Source organism: Bison bison, unplaced genomic scaffold (assembly GCF_000754665.1).
Source record: "Bison bison bison isolate TAMUID 2011002044 unplaced genomic scaffold, Bison_UMD1.0 scf7180017864467, whole genome shotgun sequence".
Taxonomy (NCBI): domain Eukaryota; kingdom Metazoa; phylum Chordata; class Mammalia; order Artiodactyla; family Bovidae; genus Bison; species Bison bison.
In genome coordinates, this window is record NW_011495028.1 from 59036 (window position 1) to 83584 (window position 24549).

The following is a 24549-nucleotide window of genomic DNA, read 5'->3' on the forward strand; positions in this document are numbered from 1 at the left end:
GGGGGAGCCTGGTGGGCTGCCGTCTATGGGGTCGCACAGAGTCGGACACAACTCAAGTGACTTAGCAATAGCACTAGGGTTCGTTCTCTAGTAGTCTAGGGTCTGGAGTCAATAATCCCACTACAAAGACTCATGGCTTGATCTCTGGTCAGGAACAAAGATTCCACAAGTGGTTTGTTATGGCATTTAGTGAGATTAAAACAAATATCCAAAAACGAGAAAAGGCACTTAAAATCAGGCAAATAATAATTAAAACAATGAAATATACACATATACATATACACCCTTTTACATATACACTGTTTTGATCAAAGTGAAAACAGTCCAGCAAAAATGAAGTACAGTAGATTGACCCAGTGAACAAAAGAAATCAAAAATTATATTTATCAGTTACGAACAAAACTAAAGCACAAACTGGAAAACAAAACTAAAGCAAGGTGCTAAGTGGGGAATAAAGCAATGAAAACAAAACTAACAAATATATTGAGAGGAAAGGAAAGAAAGAAAGGAAAGATATGCAAAGTTAAATAGAGGTAAATGAAGATTTATATACATTAAAGATTAACTGCCAGGAGAAAAGGACAGTAATAAAGGCAAACAAAGGAATAAATTTAGAAAAAATATAATAGGTTTAAAAAATTAAAGCTTAAAATTATAAAAAAGAGAAGGAAAAAAATGGAAGAAGAAAGAAAAAAGGGGAAAAAAAAGGAAAACTCCACAGAATTGCAAAAGCCCAACGTAGAGGCAGAGGTTTATAACAACAATAAAAACTGTGACTGAATATACACATATACATATACACCCATATGCAAAATTAAAACAATTGAACAAAAATAAAGTACAATAGATTGACCCAGCGAACAGAGGAAGCCAAAAATGACATCTACCAGAACAAAACTAATAAAAGCACAAACTGGAAAACAAAACTAAAGCAAAGTGCCAATTGGGGAATAAAGCAGTGAAAACTAAACTAACAAATATATTGAGAGGAAAGGAAAGAAAGAATACATATGTAGAGTTAAATAGGGGTAGATAAAGAAGATTATATACATTGAAGATTAACTGCAAGGGGAAAAGAAGAGGAAAAACAAACAAAGGAATAGATATAGAAAAAATAATAATAGATTTAAACAATTAAAAAAGAGGAAAAAGGAAAACTCCACAGAACTGCAAAAGCCAAACGTAGAGGCAGAGGTTTATAACAACAATAAAAAATGTGACTGAGGGGGAAAAAAAAAAAAGCTCAAAAGCTTAATTAGATTTCATAGTGCCAATAAAATTGACAACTACAACAGAGGCGGGGAAAAAATCCAAAAGAATCTACAGAACAAGTCAAAACATAAGAATAGTAAATGTTTTTCTTGAGTCACTACTGTCAGAGTCCTTCCCCTCGCTGGGACTCACAGTCCACCTCACCTCCCTAGGATGCTCTCCAGCACTGTGCTAGTCTCTGGACCTGCTGTGGGGGCAGCTCAGATTCTAGTCTGGTCCTACTTCTGTGTGTTCTTGCCTCCAATGTCTGCAGCTATCAGAGCTAGTGCAGTTTCTTTTCTGGAAGCTCTCAGTGGCCTTTTATCTATTTCATAGACACAGAGTCTGCCTAGTTGATTGTGTGGATTTAATCTGCAGCTTGTGCAGCTGGCGGGAAGGTTTTGGGTCTTCTTCCTTAGCCACACTGCCCCTGGGTTTCAATTGTGGTTTTATTTCCACCTCTGCATGTGGGTTGTCCACTGGGGTTTGCTTCTGAGGCTGCCCTGGAGGACTCAGGTTTGCCCCTGTGGGGGCCAGGTGTGGAGATGGTGCAGCTGCTTGGGTTGCAGGGCTTCTGGCACCATCAGACATTCAGGGGAGTTGGCGGCTAGGGCAGGAGGAAATACAGTGCTCTAGAAGGGTATGGCAACCAGTATTGGCCCATACACTCCAATATCCTTGCCTGGAGAACCCCCCTCCCTGACAGAGAGGCCTGGCAGGCCACAGTCTACAGGGTCACAAAGAGGTGGGCATGACCAAAGCGACACTGTATGCATAGACTGCAAGTCTTTTTCTGCCTGTGGCAGCTCTACCCCAGTTAGAGTTGAGCATGAAGGTGGCACAGCTGCTTGGCTTGCGGGCAACTTGGTGGCACCAAGTGTGCAGGGACACGGACTGCCTCCACCGCAGGAGTTATGACCCTATCAGAGTCTTTTCAAGCCTCTTGTAGCTGGCCATCACAAGGCCTCTTTGGCCAGTCTTTCTCCGTAGCTCTGCCTGTTCAGGTACTTAGAGGGCTCCCTTGCCTGGGGTCCTTCTCTGTTGTTCGGTGCGCCAGGCACATAGAGGGGCCCCCCTGACTGGGGTCCTACTCTGCAGATCAGCACATCAGGCACTTAAAGGGGCACTCTGGGTGTGGTCCTGCTCTGTAGTTCAGTGCCATCAGGTGTTTGATGGGGCCAGCCTCTCTATTGTTCCCCTGCCAATGTTGGCGTGTGCGGAGAGAGGCTATGGTGATGGCTCCACCCTCTATGTGTGACTCAGCAGTATCGCCTTGCCCCCATGGCTGCCCGGCTTTCTTCCACAGGTATTTCCCACCACAGTCTCCTCCCTGACATCCCCTTGATCCGTCTCTCCGAAGTCAGTAGCAGCCCTCACCCAGGGATTGCTCCACAATCCCTAAACTTCAGCTCCCAGCTGCTGCTCCTTATAGAGGACCTGCATCCTGTCCGGGGTATGTATGGCTGCAGCAAGGACTGTCTGATTCTCATTCTATTAAGGCTGCCACAGATCAGCTGTTTCAGTCTCAGCCTTGAATGTTTCTCCTCTGACTCAGACAATTGCCCTGATGTGGGGATTGGACCCCTGCTTCAGTTCCGCCACCCGCCAAGGGCAGGTCCTGTCCTACAAACACTCCTGTTTTTCTCCCTAGTTCCTTCCTCCTACCGAGTTTTGCATGATCCTACACATTCTTTCCGCTGGTCAGGTACTCCTGTCTGCTCTCCGCTGGTGTTCTGAATGCACTTCCGTGTCTGAAGGTGTATTCCTGATGTGTCTGTGGAGAGATGTGCTCCACGTCCACCGCCGCCGCCGCCATCTTGTTCCCTCTGGAATGCATTTTAAGGTTAACTTAATATATGTCATACAAACAGATTGTACTTTTTTTCACTCTGGGCTGTACAGTAGGCTCTTACTAGCCATCTGTTTTATGTGTCAGTCCCATTCTCCCGGTTTATCTCTCCCTCCCTTTCCCCCGTTGGTGTTCATATGTTTGTTCTCTACATCTGTCTCTACTTCTGCTTTAGGCTTATCTGTATATACATTTTCTTTTTAATTCACACAGTAGCCTTTTGAGATTATATACAGACACCCCTCCTTATCTGCAAGTTCCCCATACATGGATTCAACCAACTGTGGATCAAAAATATTGGGAGGAAAATCCAGAAAGTTCCAAAAGCAAAACCCAAATTTGCTGCAGTGCTGGTTACTTAGAGTTGACCATCAAACAACACAGGTTTACACAACACAGGTCCACTTCAGTGCCCTTTTTGTCATTAATAAGTATTGCAGTAGTGTACCATTGGCGGGCTTCCCAGGTGGCCTAGTGGTAAAGAATCCACCTGCCAGGCAGAAGAGGCGAGTTCAGTCCCTGGGTTGGGAAGATCCCCTGGAGAAGGAAATGGCAACCCACTGCAGTATTGTTGGCTGGAAGATCCCATGGGCAGAGGAGCTGGCGGGCTACAGTCCATGGAGTTGCAAAGAGTCAGACACGACTGAAAGGCTAAACTGCCGCCACCACCACCATATTGTCAGTAGTTGGTTGAATCTGTGGATGTGAAACCTCGGATATGGAGTGCTGACTGTAAGTTATACTTGGTGTTTGGCTGTGTGAAGGGTTGGTGCCCCTAATCTCTGTTCAAGAGTCAGCCATGTTTACATAGCGTTTACATTGTATTAAACAGTATAAGTAACCTAGTGATTGAGTGAAGTCACTCAGTCATGTCCAACTCTTTGCAACCCCATGGACTACCAGGCTCCTCCGTTCATGGGATTTTCCAGGCAAGAGTTCTGGAGTGGGTTGCCATTTCCTTCTCCAGGGAATCTTCCCAGCCCAGGGATCAAACCCCGGTCTCCAGCATTTTAGGCAGATGCTTTACCGTCTGAGCCACCAGGGAAACAAGTAATCTAGAGATGATATTAAATGTATGGAGGATGTATAGATTATTTGTAGATACTGTGCCATTTTATATAACGGGCTTGAGCATCCATGATTTTTGTATCCGAGAAACAAATCACCATTGATATTGAGGGACAGTTATACTGTTGGTGTCTCCACATGTAGCTCCTAAGTAGTGGAGCTGAAACTTGAATACAGGTTGGCCAGCTGCAATCTTAATATACTTAGTCATTATACTATAAGTTTTTTATCTCCTCTATACTACCATAATATTTTATTTGTGTTTTATTTTTCATTGTATTTTTTACATTTTGTCTACTATCGTTGGGGAATTACAGCAGTTTGCTGCTGCTGCTAAGTCGCTTCAGTCGTGTCCGACTCTGTACAACCCCATAGACGGCAGCCCACAGGGCTCCGCCCTCCCTGGGATTCTCCAGGCAAGAACACTGGAGTGGGTTGCCATTTCCTTCTCCAGTGCAAGAAAGTGAAAAGTGAAAGTGAAGTTGCTCAGTCGTGTCTGACTCTTAGCGACCCTATGGACGGCAGCCCACTAGGGTCCTCTGTCCACGGGATTTTCCAGGCAAGAGTACTGGAGTGGGGTGCCATTGCCTTCTCCATTACAGCAGTTTAGAGTATAATGAAGACCTAGGTTACCCCATTCTATACATTAATAACATGCTTAATAAACATTTGTTAATGTGACTTAACATTTACCTTAAATGTTATAGTGGGGGTTGCTTGTTTTTTAAAAAATTAAGTTCTTATTTTTAAAAATGTTTTTGTGATGTGTGTGTGTGTGTGTGTTTATTTTGGCTGTGCTGCATGGCTTGTGGAATCTTTGTTCCCCAACCAGGGACTGAACCAGGCTGCTTGGCAGTGAAAGAACAGAGCCCTAGCCACTGGGCTGCTGCGGGATTCTCTGTGCTTTCTATTTTAATCTCACACGTGGCTTTTTACAATCAGCCCCAGAACACTTTCTTTTTTTTAAGACTTTTTATACCATTCTTGACTATGTAAAATTCTAGTTGAATTGTTGCATTTTAGTGTATCTCTAGAGATAATGAAACTTTTTCTGTTAATCTTGGATAAACCTTTCTAACAGTAGTTTCAGCATCTTATCAAGTATTTCTATAAATACTTTTCAGAAAACCAAAGCAAAATAAAACTAATAGTGCTTCTCCAGGGCTTTTGTTATCAAAGTAATTTATTTGAGGTCACCCTGTTTTTTATTACAATTGGGTATTCACAAAACTGAGACAGTATCCTAAGGTGTCCTTGTGTGAGCTGTGTATTTTAAGCAATGAGTGTTCTGTACTAACAAAGTTTGCATTTTTAGAGTAATAAAAGTTATCAAGTACTGTTTAATTTTGGCATCCATTGTTCCATGCTTTGTTATGCCAGTTATATTTCTTTTAATCCCATCTATTTAAAATGTTTGCTGTATGTCTTTATAAGAGATGCAATGTAGGATTGGAAATTGGGAGACCCAGATTTTATCCTTTGGCTCTCTAGTTAGATGAATCTAACTGAAGAATTTGGGCCGGATCTTTATGGTCTCTTCATTTTTAAATTCTGGAGTTTATTTATTTTAAGTCTCTGCTGTATCAGAAGTAGTGCCAGATGGAACACACAGTCTTCAAACTAGATTGGAAGGTTATGGCAGTCCAGATTCCTAGTTCCAGAGACTGAGAACCCTGGCACGGTGACGTGGCCCATGAGCTCCACAGCTAAGTGGGAGGTGTGGCAGGGATGGGGCTTTCCCATCTCTGCTGCTCCACACTTTCCTCAGAATAGTTGTACCTGGTGTTTATTTGATTAAAGAAACACTGATTATCTTATACAACTTCCCTGGTGGCTCAAATGGTAAAGCGTCTGCCTGCAATGCGGGAGACCTGGGTTCATTCCCTGGGTTGGGAAGATATCCTGGAGAAGGAAATGGCAACCCACTGCAGTATTCTTGCCTGGATTATTTTATACCTATGAGGCATTTTTATTAGGAATGTTGCTAGTTGCCAAGATGCATAAATGAGGGAATATGGAGCCCAGCAAATCTGGGTCCACAATCTAGCTGCCCACTTAGTTCTGCGTCCTCAGGTAAGTAGTTGTAAGGATTAAATGAGCTACTAAAGATTATAGTTAGCATGGTGCCTGGTATATAGGAGGCCCTTGTAGAGATTATGATGGAGGTAGAAAGGGATTAAGATTTACAGAACTCTTTCATCTGTTGTCTTGCTTGGCTCACATCCTGTGAGAGGGATAATTCTGAGTTCTCCAGTGAGGCAGCGGCTCTGAAGGTGTGGGGCTTCTCCTGCGCCCTGCAGCTGTTGGTCTTAGCCAGCACTGTTGACGCTTTGTGTTTCCCAGGCAGTGTTTAAGTAATTTTTGTGTCCTAGCTGATTTGCCATGTAAGTCAGGTGTACTGTTGTTATTTTTACTGTACAGACAAGAGAAATCAGGCACACAAAGGTTTGGTTAACTTTCCAGTGACTGAGCCTGTAGAGTTGGGATTTGAGTGCAGGCAGTTTCTGTGTCATTCCTTTATTTTGTGTGGCCTTTTGGGATGGTAAAGAGCCATGTTGCAAACTGGAAAGCTCTATGTACGATGCAGTGCTGTTTTATCTGATGTGGAGATTACAGTCCACTGGGGATATGTCTTCTCCACGCTAAACCTCCTCACTTCTCCCATCTGCTAGACGTTGCCCTTAGCATTTCCGCCTTTTTTTTCCCTTGATAATACTGCAGCTTGTCAGTAGTCTTCCTCTAATGTATCCCCAGAAATGGATACAGTAGATCCATTATACTGCTTAGATATGGCCTGAGTAGTACAGAATCTAGGAACCATTTAATGTTGCTTAATGTTGTAGTGGCTTTTTAGCAACGTAGTAACTGGTTTAAGTTTATGGTCAACCTAAACTCCTGGATTTGGGGAGGTTTTTTTTTTTTTAAAGCTATCTTCTGGAAATTGTCTTATCCCCATTTTATAGTTTTACTCTGCCTTCCGGGAGTTACTAGAATTAAATGAAAGAGTGAGTATAAAGTTCTTGGCACAGTGACCATCAGGTGGTGATACCTCAGTAAATGGTGGTGGTTTTCCTGTTACATATATTTATCTAAATTTTTCCTAGTCAGAAGTTATATGGATAGATTCTTCTGTTTTTGTGATTCAAGATCATTGGTAATGATAAAAATTTGTGATCAAGTTGCTGAGCAGCTATATTTGAGTAGAAATAAATGTAAGTGAAGTTAAGTTTAAGGAAGGATTGTAGAGAAATGGGAAGTAACATTTGAGAATCATATTCTCATGCTTCTGCTGTTCATTTTAAATAATATTAGGTAATTTTGGTCACTGTCGTTTGGTTTTACATGTTACATGTGTGGGAGAAGAAAAGTTTGTATTATTGCAGTACTATCCTCTGCAAAGCCTTTTGAAATATATAATGTCTAGGACTTCCCTCATGGTCCATTGGTTAAGAAGTTGGATTTCCACTGCAGGGGGTACAAGTTCAATCCTTGATCAGGGAACTAAGATCCTGCTTGCTGTGTGGTGCGGCCAAAAAATAATGTGATGTTTACACCACTCCCCCCAAAAAAAATCATTGATAAAAATATAGATTAACTAGAGGCTGAGACATAACAGAATCTCCTTCCAGGCAGACGGAGACTTAGATGTGGGATTTTATCTCACATCTAGAGATGGGGGAGAAGCAGTCTCTTAGGTTTGTATAGCTCACGTCTCGACATCATATCAAATACAGAAGAATGTGTGTGTGTGTATGTAATTTTTGTCATCCCTTGCAAGTGGAAAGCTATTGAACTTCAAATTTATTTCTTATAACCTAACAATGTTTCTGTCAACCTTTAGCATAGATGGTAAAACTCAACTTCTATTTTAAATATAAGTTATTTACATTAATCCCACCACCCCCTTAGTCATTAACTAATTTATTCAACAGATAGTTGAGCACTTGTATTTGGCACAGATTAATAAAGCCTGATTCATACCCTGTAGGAATCCAGAATCTGATTGGGAAAATCCAGAAAATAAGTATTATAATGGTGTCTGGATACGGTAGTTCATAAACAATTAAGCAGCTATCTTTAGAATGAGCGAAGAACAGTAAAGAACATAACTCATTCAAGGTGATGAAAGTAGAATAGAGATTAAGATTATTTGAATTGGGCCATTATTATTTTCTAAGACCAGATCTGGCTCTTACACTGGTTACACTCTTGGGCAGTGGTTTGGAGAGGCAGAACTTAAAACAAGGCCCAGATAGATTTCCTTGTAAAATGTGGATAGTCACTGCCTGACTCACGGAGCCGTGGCAGGACTGACATGAGATGTCCTGTAGATGGGGTTCTCTCCCGGGAACACTTGTCCTCTCACAAAGCCTGCAGCCTGAGTCTCTGTCAGTCACACCACAAAAGCTTTTCAGAAGTGCTTGATTGTCTGCCTACAAAGAGAGTTGCGCTGTTATAGAAAAAATCAGCTCGTTATTGGAGTTATTGATCTCTTAAGTCTTGAGTTACATATTTTTATAACCATGCGTTACATGTTCTTATGAACAGAATGCTGACTCTGTTAAGTTTTAAAATGAATAAAGCATTTAGTGACTACTAAATATCTCTCTAAACATTAAGGCTCAGGCTAAGTTTAAACATTTAAGTACTGCATTTGAGCTCATTCATTTTGGAAATTTTCTTTAAAAAATCAGATTTTTGTTGTTACTGTTGCATTGATTCTACATCAAGAAAATTAAAACCAAACATTTTGATAAACCATAATGAAAAAGAATATGAAAAAAGAATGTATGTATGTGTATAACTGAGTCACTTTGCTATACAGCAGAGATTGGTACAACATGGTAATTAACTGTACTTAAAAAAAACAAAACTACAGGATTTGTAATTAAAATTTTTTTTTTAAACTGTGTTTTCTCCTTTATCGAGTAACACAAAGAGGAAATGGCTAGCTGTGTACCAACTCTGGTAAGAGAAGCAGACTCATTATGTTGCAGTTGTACTTTGGTGCTACTCTGTCACCTACTCAAGTGAATGAGAACCTGCTGAGTTGATCGTGTCACTTCGTCACTCAAAACTCCTCGGTGGCTCCATTACCCATGAGATAAAACCGAGTTAATTTAAAGAATGCTGACCTTCTAGGAAGCAACTTCGGATGTGTCCAGCCCTGTCTGTCACACCCCTTGCTCATACTTTGGGCCCCCCTGCCCCCAGTCGCAGTTTATACAAAGCGCACACCTGAGCACATTGACCGTGCTCTTCCTCGTCTTTGTTTGTGACTTCTTTTCCTGGAATAGTCTCACTCTCCTCTCTGCCTGGTCAATTTATATTCTTCTTTCAAGACCCATTTATCAAGAAGCTTTCCCCGATCCCAGCTTCCCCTAATGGTTGGTTGATTGAAATGGTGAGTTTTCCTTTTCTGTTCCACTGGACTATACATTCTTCACAGACTGTCTTCCTGCCTCTGAGCAAGTGAACTCTTTAAGTCTCAACATGTTCAAAACTGGACTCCTCACAAGGCCCCTGCACTGAGGCTGTGCCACCTGTTGTCTTTGTCCATTTAAGGTAATTTCAGTTTTTCAGCTTCTCAAGCCAAAAACCTTAGAGGCATACTCTCTCTCTTACTCTGTACCAGTCCTTGTGGGAATCCTGCTTATGATTCCTTCAGAACAGGTTGAGGATCCAGTCACTTCTTAAGACTGTGATCCAAGCAGTCAGCATACTTCATCTGATTTATTGCGGGGAAAGCTTTCTCATTCATCTTCTGCCTTCCACTTGTGCCAGCCTTGGTCTGTTTTCCACATCAGGAGTTGCAGACTTCTGCGAAAGGCCAGGTGGTAAAAAATTTGAGGCTTTGTGGACCATACCCTCTATCACAGCTACTTAATTCTTTTATTGCCTGAAAACAGCCATAGATAATAATACATAAACAAACGAGTGTTCCAGTGAAACTTGACTTACAAAACCGGGCAGTGGGTAGTAGTTTTCCAGCCACTCTCCACGTGGCAGCCAGACTGCTCAAAGCCCTCCAGTGACCTCTCTCTTAGTCCTTTCAGTGGTGTCTAAAGCCCCAGCTCTTCCCCTCTCTGACCTCATCTTGCACTGTCCACGGCTTTGCTCTCTCATCTCCAGGCACACTGACCCTCCTTTTCCTCACACAGGCCAGGCCCACCACCTGGAACATTCACTCCTCATCTCCTTCAGGTCTGCTCAGATGGGTCTGCTGGACCCACCCCATTAACACCCCAGCCTTGTATTCCCCATTCCTGCCTTGTGTTTTCAAAATACTAATCTTCTCACATACTATTTATTATGCTCTGTGTTAACTTAATTTTTTTGTTTGTCCTTTCTCCTCCTACCAGAATATGTTCCCTGAAAGCAGTCACTTTTTTCTCTCTTCATTATTGTATCCCTAAGATCTAGAACAGTACCTGACATATGCTCAGAAATGCTCAGAAAAGATTTATTGAATGAATGAACAAATAGTGGATATTTTTGAGGTTGTTGTTTTTTAATGCACTCTTCCTTCTCTGTCGCTGCACCGAGTCCTGACTGTTTCACAGTCTTCATTTTGCCTTAATTCCCTTGTGCTTCAGTCCTGTGCCCCTCATCCGGGCTAGCATCTCTTGTCTATGTGTCAGTAATCTCTAATTCCAGGTCATCCACTCCATCCCCTATGAGTAGCCTAAGTGATGTTTGGAGAGTTGAAATATTTTTTTGCTACTGTTATTTGAAATTGTTACTGTTGTTCAGTCACTCAGTCATGTCCAACTCTAGGCGGCCCCATGGACTGCAGCACACCAGGCTTCCCTGTTCTTCACGATCTCCCTGAGTTTGCTCAGACTCATGTCCATTGAGTTGGTGATGCCATCCATCTCGTTCTCTCTCACCCCCTTCTTCTCTTTGCCCTCCATCTTTCCCAGCATCAGGATCTTTTCCAATGAGTCATTTCTTTGCGTCAGGTATCCAAAGTATTGGAGCTTCATTCAGCATCAGTCCTTCCAATGAATATGCAGGGTTGATTTCCTTTAGGATTGAGTGGAAATTTGGGCCTTTGTTAATCAGAATCCTATGGAGTGCTTGTTTAAAATTCTGAGATCGCAGGCCTCATCCCATACTTACTAAATCAGGATTTCAAGTATGGCGTTTGGAATCATAGTTTAAGAAGAAGACCAGGTGATTCATTTAGCTTCACTGACTTGTAAAAAAAAACTGAGCATCTGGCGAGGGCCTTTCTGCTGGCCCCTGCCCATCTGTCCTTCCCTGTCTCCCACAGCCCTGGTGGGGACTTCATCTTCCAATGGTACTTACCTGGTTGTGGTCCTCTCAGGGTGCCATATTTGTTCATGGTTTTTGAAAATACTGTTTCCTTTACTTGAAAACTCCCTCTACTCTGGAAAAGTTCTATTACTATCCTTCAAAATTATGCTCATTTGTCACTTTCCCTATAAAATGTTTTCTGATGCCCCATTCCCATTAAAGCATTAATCATCCTTGCTGTCTGGGTACCTTGTGTAAGACCCTGCTTTGTTTATTACACTGTCCTGGATGCCTTTGCGTGACTGTCTCCCTGTTACGACCTACCTGAGCCAGTTCAGTTTAGGTATTAGCTTCTCTTTGAGAGATAATGCTCAAGTTTGCAGCTTCAGATAAATGAGCGGTGTTGACCTAGTCCTGCTAAACAGCTTCTAGATGGCATGTTACTATGAAAACAAAACTCAGAGCTCTGCTACACCCACAAAAGTAGTCTTAGAGATTCTCCATTTTAGAAAGCTTAGGAAAGGTTTATTCTAGGCAGAAGTGCTAATCTGGTTTTAGTATTCATTTTAACATAGGATCAGACAACAAAATTCCCTTGTAGGGGACTTATCACAGAACGTGTAGGAATCTTAAGCCCTAGGGAACCATCCCAAAGAGAATAGGCTCCTGGGTTCATTAGACTCCTATGCATGTACTCATGTAAGAGCAGTGGTCCCTGTGTGGTATCTAACCAAACCACATAGCTTATTCACCGCTCTTCTATACTGTCATCATTTCTAATACCTGTTTTGCTAATTACCAACATCTGTCGATTTGAAAAGAGATAAGGATCGAGGGCTTACCTGAGGTTTTTGATTAGAAGCTTTCATCATTAATCAGTAACTCTGTCCTAGAGTGGTTTTGCAGATGTTCACTAATGATCCAGGATGAATAATAGGACCCTCTAATTCAAGTCCTCCATCCCATCAAAGCAAATCAACACTCTCTATGCTGAAATAACTTACATAGTTTAAATCACACCTCTCTTCCAGACTCTGGAATTTCAGGAAGCAGGTGTTGAACTTTTCATCTCTGTATCCCCAGGCTTAGTGCACTGCCTGTTCTGTGGGCCTTAAGAGGTGCTGAAATTATTGTTGGTAATGTTCAGCAGCTGGGGGTTTTGTTTGTTTTCTTTGTTTGAATGCTAAATTGCAAGCTTGCCGGAGAATTATTTTATTAATAAAACAAGTTGGCCACAGCTGTCAGAGACCGTGTCTTAGCAGAGCGCCTTCCTGCCGGGGCTGGAATGCAATAGTGTCTCTCCTGGAGATCAAGCTGAGGCCTGCCTGGACCCCTGCCTCCTTGTGGGGAGAGGTTGCTCGGTCCTCCTCCTCAGGTGCTGTGGGTGAATGGCATAACTGCAAAGCCTGGCCTGGGGACTTGAGGAAGGGCTGTGCAGAGCTGGTGAGCTTGCAGCCGAGGCTAACAAATCACAGGTCTCCTCTGACAGCAGAGCCAGGCAGCCCAAATATAAACTGCTCCACAGACCAGTTCCTGACATGTAAAGTAGAATTTTATCAATTCCTTGCTAAAAGGGAAGAGTGCAGTAAGGCCTCATTAAAGATGAATACACTACCTGTTGAAACATTGCTCTTAAGTAAGTTGATTTTTAAATGTATATTGGAGTTGTTTTCCCTCAGGCTAGAATTAGGGCCCAAGAAGGAAAATAGTGTGTCTGGTATTGAATTAAACAGCCTATCATTCTTGGGCTATTTAAGGAGTAATTTGTAGCAATACTATTATATTATCTTTCCTTTTTCCCCCTGCATTTCATTCCGATGAGTATGGTCAGAGGAGTCTCTTGGACTTTTTAAAACTTTAATTTATAATTAATATGATTATACTCGGCCTTTGTATACAAATTATAACTAGCTCGTATTAAATATTCTATAGGAATATAAAAATGTTGAAATTGTTGTTTTATCATATGATAGAAGATTTATACTTAAAGATCTCTCAAAGATCAAGAGAGAAGTGATGAATAACCCATTAGGAAAGTGAATAAAGGATGTGAGTAAGCAGTTGACAAAAGAATGAAACAGCAAGTAAAAATATGAAAAATCTCATAAATTGGGATTTCCCACCAGTTCAGATGGTAAAGAATTTGAGAATCTGCCTGCAATGCAGGAGACCTAGGTTCAATCCCTGGGTGGGGAGGATCCCCTGGAGAAGGAAATGGCAACCCACTGCAGTATTCTTCCCTGGAAAATTCCATGGATAGAGGAGCCTGGCCAGCTACAATCCATAGAGTTGTAAAGAGTTGGACACAACTGAGCAACTAACACTGTATGTTACTTATAACATTAAAGTTTAGCAAATAAGTCAAGAGATTTAAATTTTTAAATGCCTATGGATTGTCCTTCCTTATCACCTCTGTTTAACAGGCTAATTAATACAGTGAACAAAATTCATAATTTTATAAAGTTTTTAGTTATATCTTTTAGGAAATGAGATTACCTAAACAAGTATAATTGAAATCTGCAGTTTAAGGAATAAGATTATAGTAGATACCAACTCGTTTTTAGTCTAGTTCTTGCAATGATATGTGTCCCCCCATATTTGAGCTAGAGTTGCGTAAACCCGAATGATAGTGCTCGTGGTGGGTACCTGTGCTGTGGGAATGGAGGAGGAAGAGACTTCAGAGCAGTAATGCAGAGTTGGAGGAGACCTCCCAAAGCGCGTGGGAGAACTGAACCTCGTGCATGCACGCGTGTGTGCATGTGTGTGTATGTGTCCATCTGTTGTTGTGGCCGGTGGGGAGTCCCTCAGGAGCCGGCTCCTGGTTCACCTGAACTCTTCACTCGGACTGAACACAGCCTTACTGGAAGCAGGAACTGAGGAGGACATAAAGCAGGCGGTTTTCTCCTCCAGACTCCTCAGCATCTCTGTGACGTTTGGCAAGGTTTTCATTCTCATTATAGCTATGTTTTCTAATCTCCAAAATGAAGAGATTAATTGGACCTACCTCATAAGTTTGTTGTGAGGAGTGAACGGGATGATCCTTGCCTGGCTTATGGTGAGTGCTTACTAAACGTTAACTGTCTGTGTCTGCACAGGGCAGAGGGCTGTAGACCTGGGACAATATATTTTAATAGAATAAATTTTCAAATAGTAAAGCTTTTCCCCACATTCCAGGTAAAAAATAATACTTTGTTAGCCATAAAATTTTACTTTTCTTAGCTTTGAATCAGTGTTTTAAAATAATTCAGTTCAAGAAGGAAAAAAAGTGAGTTTCCTGGTTCAACTTCATATTGAATACAAGCCTTCCAATGCCAGAAATAAATGTCTTCAGATTCCAGAGAGGTACCACAAACCTCTTCCTTCCTTTTATTCTTAAGAGTAAAAAACAAATTTATGGTTTTTCTTATCCTAAGAACATCTTCAATCATGTATATTTTCATGTCAAAAAGGGAAAAAATAGCATTTAATTGTTTTGCTTATGTTTAAATAGGTTTTTCCCAACGAGAAACTGAAATGTTTAAAATTGGTGTCTCAAAGACATGTCAGATTAGGAATGTGCCTCAGAATGGTAGAGCAGGCAATTGCATTGTTTCTTTTTCAGGCAATGTCGAGTCTTTTCCACTGTCTTCCAGCCTAGCCCTCATGGGAGTGTGAGGTCATGTCTGCTACTCCTCAGAAAGGATAGAAGAATACCCAGGGAGTAGCACTCCAGTCCTCATCAAATCTCTAGAGATAGTTGTTTTACTTGATAGACTTCAGTGACTTTCCTTATCCTTAGGACCACTATATACAGTGTAAATCTCTTGAAACAATTTTATCCTTTATAGGTATGCCTTCTTCCTCTGCTGAATTTTCTGCTGTCTTTATAGGTATAGGTATGTCTTAATCCATTTGGGCTGCTATAGCAAAATAACACAGACTGAGTAGCTTATAAACACGGAAATGTATTGCTTACAGTTCTAGAGGCTGGCAGGCTCAAGATCAAGGTGACCATGCTCGCCACTGTCTGGTGAAGCCCCTTTCCTGGTTCATAGCCACTTCTGGCTGTGTCCTCGCAAGGAGGAAGCGTCAGGGTTACTCTCAGAGCCCCTTTGTAAGAGCACTTATCCATTCATGAGGGCTCCCTGCTTGTGACCTCAGTGGCTCTCAAAGGTTCCACCTCTTAAATATTCGGGGCTTCAGAGTTTCAGCCTATGAATCTATGCAGGGATGGAAACATTCAGATCATAGCAATGTCCTTTATCTTACTTACATAATCTTTCATATAAATCCTAGAATAAGGAATCTGCCTTCTTCAAAGCTTTCATTGTAGCCATCCCTGCACAAGGACCACAGTGGCTCACTGTTGCTCTTCCTCTGCTGAATTTTCAAGATTTCATCTTATTTGTGCCAAATTAACTTACCTGCTTAATTAGTTATTAAGTGACAAAGCAGACCATTATAAACGACCCTGCTGTCACTCAGCTGTTTCCTGTGTTTGCCATGCCCGTACTGTTGGTTTTTTTATCCCTTTACCTTTCCAAATCACACCTGTCCTTTAAAGGTGAGCCAAGGTCATGTGTAGCTCAGAGCCTTGTCCTTTTATTTTATCCCACATGAATAATTCCTTTCTTCCGAATTCCTTTTCTGTTTCTTATCTGCACTATTCAGTTTATCAGTTGATTTGCAAGTGCCTGGTGTTTTCTTTCTTTCCAGCTAAGCCCTTTCAGACATACCATACTGACCCTTTTTGTAGTGGGATATTGTAGGTATTTCATAATACTTTTTAATACTGCTAATGACTTCTAGACTAATAATGGTCTCAAGCAGGTAAAACCAGGTGTGGAATGAGTTGTTATTGTTTTACCAAGAGATTAAGAGAAGCTGAATTTATTAAAAGTATTGTGAACAAGAACCTGTATATTAAAAAAAAGTCAAGAATAGCAATAGTCTTTTTTACACAAATATATATATATATAATATACCTAGAAAACAAAATTACCAATTAAGACATAAAGCATAAATGTTATTTAAAACCTATAAGCACTGTGTAACATTTAAGAAACTTAAAATTTTGATAGTCCAAATTGTAGCTAAGGATAACTTTGTTTAAATTCACATTTGTTTAAATGTGAATACTTATTTTAAACATAACAGCTTCTAGATTTCATGAGATTTTATAGAAATGTCTTTTTATGTTTTTTAGACTCCAAGTGGGGAGGAGTTTCAGGACATGCGTGAATTGCTCAGTGCGTTTCATTGTGTCGTGTTTAGGCCATGCGGATATTTGAATGAATTCATGACCCTCCCAAATCTTTGCATGTTTCCTGCAGTATTTATCTTTCCCCAGAACCTCTAGGAGTTTGACTCCTTCAGGTTTCAGGTTTTCCAAGGTGATCTGCTTTTTCTGGCTGTGCTTGGTTTTCCCTTCTCCTCTTAGAGTCTCTAGTTGTAGGCACAGAAGGGCATGTCTGTCTTCTGGGAGTAGGATCCTCTTGCTTCTTTCTCTTTTATACATTACTCGTTTTATAGCCACCTGCATTTAGCTCTGATTATCAGTAGGCCTTCTAGTTTGCTGGGTTGTGGTGGGGTTTCTCATCTTATCCTTTTTACAGTTGTAATAATGTCCTGCTGCCTTTGCTATGGCTGCTATAGACAGGTTGAGTCAGCAAACAGGCAGGCCCTGTGTAGCACTGACTCCCTTCCCCTGCCTTCCTTTCTCTTCACTCCGTGGTGTCCCTGTCACCAGAGCAGAGCTAAAGGGCTCTAGGGAACAGCAGACAAGGCTCCGGTGATAATGGCCCCTCAGATAATACATTTAGGTGGAGGTAACTGAGCTACTTCAGGATTATAAAATTTAATTAATACAGTTGTTTAAAACTTTTATTACATCTTTTATTTTTTCCAAAAAGTCTCGCTTGGAATTCAGTGGAACCAGATAAATGGTATCCCAGTTGAGGGTTGGGGCAAGACCTGTTTGTTTGGTCTCTTGTCATTTTATGGGTCTCTGGGGTTGCAAAGAGTCGGACATGACTTAGCGACTGAACAACATTTTTCTGGACTGCCTATCAGTCACCCCTAGGTACCGCCATAGAACCCTAAAGGAGAACAATGTAGAAGAGCCTAACACAAACTTCTCATTCTGAAGCATAATCATAGTGTCTTCAGTTTTGTTCTACTCTGGAATATCTGGCTTATCAGGACCCCTGCTGGGAAGCTCCTCTTGTACCCTGTGCATGGTGTTAACTCTTTCACCTAGTATTTCTGGGGTTTTTTTTTTTGTTTTTAGTAAATACTCCATTCATTCAGTTACATAGGCTGGAAACAGCAGAATCATCCTTCACTCTCCTTTTTCTCCACTTCCAGTCCATGAGCAAACCCTGTTGGTTTTCTGCCTTCACAATACATCCTACCTTGCCACCTTAGTCAACCTGATTTTTGTTTTTCTCCTGGAAACAAACTGCAATAGCCAGCTAGCAGTCTTCTTTTTTCACTCTCCACCCCCTGACCCCCAACACACACGAGTATAGCGGTGTGTTACATGGATAACATAGTGTAGTGTCAGTAACTTGGGTTCTGAAGCCAGATTGCCCACATTCATACTTGATCTCCTGTCATGTGTCATTAAGAACATTAACCATCCTGGGCCTCAGTTTCCTTAACGGAGGGGCGTGTTACATGCTAATTTGTCATTTAGTCTCATTAATATTAAATGAGTTAATGTTCAGCATTGATCTTCTAAGTTGTTCTTTCCAAATTGGTTCCACTCAGAGACAGTGTTGGAGGTGGTTTGTGACTGTCAAATGGTAACATAGATGTTCTGTGGTGAGCTCAGGGAGAATGGCCATCTTCCATGGAGCAGGACAAAGCCCACTTGATCTTGATTATCAGCATGAATAAAGGTCACAAAAGAGAGGCCTTTCTGCAGTCTCTCTGATCCTTCCATGTCAGCTCTTCCCATCACTGTGAGACAGTTCTCCAGACCTTGCATTGTTCACCAGCCTACCCTGTGCTTTTTATACACATAAATGTAGAAGGTCTTTACTTCTTCTTATCTACAAACATGATTTTTTACTAGAGAAAGAATTTAAATGTAAGTCAGAATAGCCAAAAATCAGAGATCTTTGTTATAAGCTGTTTTCCCTTTTTACTCATAGTTGGACTATTAAATTTATTATTATTATTATTATTATTATTATTGTTACAGGCCATGGTTGCTTGTTACCCTGGCAATGGAACAGGTTACGTACGTCATGTCGATAATCCAAATGGAGATGGAAGATGTGTGACATGTATATATTATCTTAATAAAGACTGGGATGCCAAGGTATGCCACCTAATTGAGCATTTATTTTTTATCTTACAGGTGTTCTTTTCTCACAAATACTCCTCATAGGTGAGACTGACTTTAAAATGTGGAACAGTTAAACATTTCTCCTTAGATATGCTTTACTGTAAGGTATTAGGGGTGGATCTTTATTGAAATGAAACAGATACTAATATAGCTCAAAAAGTAGATTCCCTTATTTTGGATATTGAAGCATTCATCCAAAATTTAACTTTTACAAAAGTATCTTTTGTTAAAATAATACCCAAAACACTTATGAGAATTTTTTGCTCTATTACGACTTTTGAGGGAGATTATGTATAAATGATTATTAAGAATTATTTGCTATTTAACTCCTACATTTTATTTTTTGCATTGTTGCAGAGATGTTGTTTGACATTGAGTTGTTAGACTGTTGGAGACAGGACTTCTTTCTCTGATTATGAAGTTTATCAATACTGACAGATTCTATGGTACAGTCAGAATGTACAATACAGCTAATCTCTGTTGTTTCAAAAATATATTCCCTGAATATCAGCCTTAGTTTCACTTAAGTTTAAAAGATTTAAACTTCAGAAATGTGTCATGTTTGATTGCATTGGAGATTGTATAAACTAATTTTGGTTGATTTCTTTAAAATCTTTTTTATTTACATATATTGAAGCAAAATAGAAAAGTGAACATAATATATAGCCCAGTGGATTTTCACAGAGTGAACACACTTGTGTAGCCATGGTAATTTTTAAAAATCAAATAACCTTTAAAACACCTTCCTTCGCCACACACACATATGCATAAATGAAAATCACCAGGTCCTAAATGTCCAAAAACTTAGTCCTGTTCTAAAAGCATATCCTAAAACTTAGTGATCCAGTAATCTTTCTGTACCATACTGATTTAAAGAATATCCTCTGTCCTTGATACTCTTATAGAAAACCTTAAAGACTCCATACAAAAACTATTAGAACTAATAAATGAATTCAATAAGGTGGCAGGGTATAAGATTGATATATAGAAGTCTGTTGCATTTCTTTATGCCAACAGTGAAAAGAGAAGGTAGAAAAAATCCTGTTTAAGATCACGTCAGAAAATACGTATCTAGAAATATACCTAATCTATATGCTAAGGCTTATAAAACTCTGATTAAGGAAATCAGTGATGATGCAAAGAAAAGGGAAGATATCCCATGCTCTTGGATTGGAAGAATTAATATAGTTAAAATGGCCATACTACCTAAAGCAATCTACAGATTTAATGCAATCCCTATCAGATTACCCATGACATTTTTCACAGAACTAGAACACGTAATCCTAAAATTTATATAGAATTGCCAAAGCAATCTTGAGGAAATAGAACAAAGTTGGAGGCACAGCCCTTCCAGACTTCAGGCAGTGCTGTAAATCTATAGTAGTCAAAGCAGCATGGTATTAGCACAGACACAGACATGTGGATCCATGGAATAGAATAGAGATAAATATTATCTCTATTATATAGATAATATAAATATTATCTCAGAAATAAATCCACACGTCTACAGTCAATTAATCTTTGACAAAGGAGGCAAGAATTTGCAATGGAGAAAAAAACAGTCTCTTCAGCAGATGGTGTTAAGAAAGCTGGACAGATGCATGTAAATCAGTGAAGTTGCTATATTTTATACACACACACACACACACACACACATATATAATAGAACACTCCTTCACACCTTACACAAAAATAAACTCAAAATGGCTTAAAGACTTAAATATAAAACATGACACCATAAAACTTAGAGAACATAGGCAGTATATTCTCTGACATAAATTGTACCAGTGTTTTCTTAGGTCAGTCTCCCAAGGCAATAGAAACAAAAGCAAAAATAAATACGACTTAATCAAACTTAAAACAAAAATACAACCTATGGACTGGGAGAAAATATTTGCAAACAGTGTGACTGACAAAGGCTTAATTTCCAGATACACAAACAGTTCATACAATTCAATAATGACAACAAAAACCCAGTCAGAAAATGGCAGAAAACCTAAATAGGCATTTCTCCAAAGAAGACATTCATATGGCCAATAGACAAGTGAAAAAATGCTCAACATTACTAGTTATTAGAGAAATGCAAATCAGAAGTACAATGAGGTAACACCTCACAAAATGGTCAGAATGGCCATCATCAAAAAGTCTACAAATAATAAATGCTGGAGAGGGTGTGGAGAAAAGGGAACGCTCCTACACTGTTGGTGGGAATGTAAATTGGTGGAGCCACTCTGGAAAACAATATGGAGGATCCTTAAAAAACTAGAAGAGTTACCATATGATCCTGCAATCCCACTGCTGGACATATGTCCAAAAAAGATGAAAACTCTAATTCAAAAAGATACACGCACCCCCAGTGTTCCTAGCAACACTGTTTGCAGTAGCCGGGACACGGAAGCAGCCTGAGCACCTACCAGCAGATGAATGGGCAGAGAAGTCCTTACAAGGGAACGCTATTCAGCCATGAGAATGAAACTGCCATTTGCAGCAACACGGATGGTCCTAGAGATTATCATGCTAAGCAGAGTAAGTCAGAAGAGAATGACAAATACTATTATGTATGATTTATGTGTACAATCTAAAAATACTACAAATGAACTTATTTACAAAATATTTAGAAATAGATTCAGACTTAGAAAACAAACTTGTGGTTAACAAAGGGGAAGGTGGGGAGGGATAAATTGGGAGGATGAGATTAAGAGGTATACACTACCATATATAAGATAAACAAGGATTTACTTTTAGTAGAGGAAGCTGTATCCAATATCTTATAATAAACTATAGTGGAAAAGAATTTTCAGAAAAGAGTATAGGAAAATACATATATATGTGTAACCAAATCACTTTGCTGTACCTCTGAAACTATTACAATATTGTCAATCAACTATACCTCGATAAAATGAATAAATAAAGAACAAGTAACAAGGCTTTCCTGGGGGCTCAGCGGTAACAAATCCGCCTGCCAATGCAGGAGACACAGGTTCAATCCCTGGTCTAGGAAGGTCTCACGTGCCGTGGAGCACCTAAGCCCGTGCAACTCCTGAGCCTGTCCCCTGGAGCTGGGGAGCCACAGCTACTGCGCTCATGCGCCCTAGAGCCTGTACTCTGCAAGAGAAGCCACTGTAATGAGAAGCCCACGCTCCATAACTAGGGAGTGGCCCTCACTCTCCACAGCTGGAGGAAGCCTATGCACAGCAGCCAAGACCCAGCACAGCCAAAGATAAAACGAATGAATTTTTTTTTTTTTAAAGAGCAAGTAACAAATGCAAGAATATTATAGAAGCGTGACAAGCAGTTAAAAATAAAAAATATTGTTGTTTTTTGAAAAGAAAGAATTTCCTCTGTCCTATACTCTAAGTTCAAAATGGAGGTAAGTTTTATTGCTAGTATATTTTGAGGCCATATATCAACAAACACGGTTTTTTTGTTAAAACTTTCAAAGTTTGAAATCAAGAAATTGTTAATTCACCTTGAGCTCAACATACAAAACAACTGGTGTAAATTTAGTTAAAACTTAACATTTTTTTTTCACATTTTGTAAATCTCTAGAAAATTAGAAATATGTTTGATCAACTCTTCCACATTTTGTTAGAGTCTAGGTTCTTTCTAGGCTGATCCTTTATATGACCTATCTAAGGTCATCAATATATAATTTTTAAATTAGTACATAAGCAGAGAAAAGTCTTCAGTGCTTTTATATGTAAAACTGAAAACTTTCCTTGCAAGATTTTGCTCTGAATAAGTACACCGTACCAGAGGGTGCTCTGGGCACTGGAAACCGAGCAGAAACGGAGCTCTCCCTCACAGAGCTGGGCTCCAGTGGAGGGTGCAGACCAGATGGACTGGTGATTACAGTTGGTTATACCAAGTGCGGGACAGATTGCTGTGGGAACACATGGCAAGGCTACCTGATGCGGGAGTCAGGGAACGCTTCCCAGAGGAAAATCAGTTCAGTCGCTCAGTCGTGTCTGACTCTTTGCGACCCCATGAATCGCAGCACACCAGGCCTCCCTGTCCATCACCAGCGCCCAGAGTTCACTCAGACTCACGTCTATCGAGTCAGTGATGCCATCCATCTCATCCTCTGTCATCCCCTTCTCCTCCTGCCCTCAATCCCTCCCAGCATCAGAGTCTTTTCCAGTGAGTCAACTCTTCACATGAGGTGGCCAGAGTACAGGAGTTTCAGCTTTAGCATCATTCCTTCCAAAGAAACCCCAGGGCTGATCTCCTTCAAAATGGACTGGTTGGATCTCCTTGCAGAGGAAGATAGGAAGCTTTAAAACCTATCTCTATTCCCATTGACTCCAGGGGAAGGACAGAGAGAAGCAGGAAGAGAAAAGAAGGTACGCTGTCTGTCACAGTCTAGACCCCCTTTAGATGTTCACAAGTGCCCTGGGAGCCTCTCAGGGCAATGCTTGAACCTGCAGAAGGTGGGCAAGGGCACCAAGTAGCTTGAATCTAACTCACTTGACTATGAGCCTGGTGAACAGCTTCTCTGACTGTTGTGGAACTGAGGAATAGGCTCAGCCTCCAGTGTCTTGATCAAGTATCAACATTCCGTTCAATTCAGGAGTCTGCTTGTTAGGAGTTTAGTTTTTCAAGAGTAAAGAGTTACTCAGTTGGGTGGGGGTTACCTTGCTTAAGTCCTGCCAAGATTATAATCACCACAATGACATCTGTCTGAATTGTTCCCTACTTGGGAAATAGATGGGGAAACAGTGGAAACAGTGTCAGACTTTATTTTGGGGGGCTCCAAAATCACTGCAGATGGTGATTGCAGCCATGAAATTAAAAGACACTTACTCTTTGGAAGGCAAGTTATGACCAACCTAGATAGCATATTCAAAAGCAGAGACATTACTTTGCCAACAAAGGTCCATATAGTCAAGGCTGTGGTTTTTCCAGTGGTCATGTATGGATGTGAAAGTTGGACTGTGAAGAAAGCTGAGCACCGAAGAACTGATGCTTTTGAACTGTGGTGTTGGAGAAGACTCTTGAGAGTCCCTTGGACTGCAAGGAGATCCAACCAGTCCATCCTAAAGGAGATCAGTCCTGGGTGTTCATTGAAAGGACTGATGCTGAAGCTGAAACTCCAGTACTTTGGCCACCTCATGTGAAGAGTTAACTATTGGAAAAGACCCTGATGCTGGGAGGGATTGGGGGCAGGAGGAGAAGGGGACGGCAGAGGATGAGATGGCTGGATGGCATCACCGACTCGATGGACGTGGGTTTGGGTGAACTCTGGGAGTTGGTGATGGACAGGGAGGCCTGGCGTGCTGCAATTCATGGGGTTGCAAAGAGTCGGACACAACTGAACGACTGAACTGAACTGCACCAAGGGCCAGCAACAGATCCTGGAAGAGTCGGTATCAGAATGCATGGGGAGTCCCTCTGGTCTCCCGTAGAGACAGATACCTACTGGGGTAAATGGTAGTGGCCCTCTGTGGACGAGTTCAGTTATATAGGCCCAGTGCTGATGATAAATGACACTTTCTTCTGATAGATTGAGTTCCTTAAATAAGACTGCTCTATTAATATTATCTGTTGAACTTTTAAAATATGATGAACTATTTCTTTGACACAGTTAATCATTTGTAGTAATTTTCTTCAGAATGATTTGAAAAAAGAGTAGGTAAAGCAAGTCATCACCATACATAAATAAGGAATGCTTACTAGTTTTTCAGACTTTCAAGTGTCACTTTAAGACTTTTGAGTTCAGAGAATATTCATCTGTTTCATCAAATATTTACAAAATTCCCTAAAACAAGGAATGAATTTTTCCTTGTAT

The 24549-nt window shown here is 40.6% G+C and overlaps 1 protein-coding gene across 1 annotated transcript in view; it reads left to right on the plus strand.

Annotated features, from left to right (window-relative positions):
* EGLN1 (egl-9 family hypoxia-inducible factor 1) overlaps positions 1-24549 on the plus strand; it is a 62722-nt gene that overhangs the window by 31687 nt on the left and 6486 nt on the right. The window contains exon 2 of the mRNA XM_010860513.1: positions 18615-18734. Coding sequence (XP_010858815.1) covers positions 18615-18734 — 120 coding nt within the window. The remainder of the gene's footprint in view (positions 1-18614; positions 18735-24549) is intronic.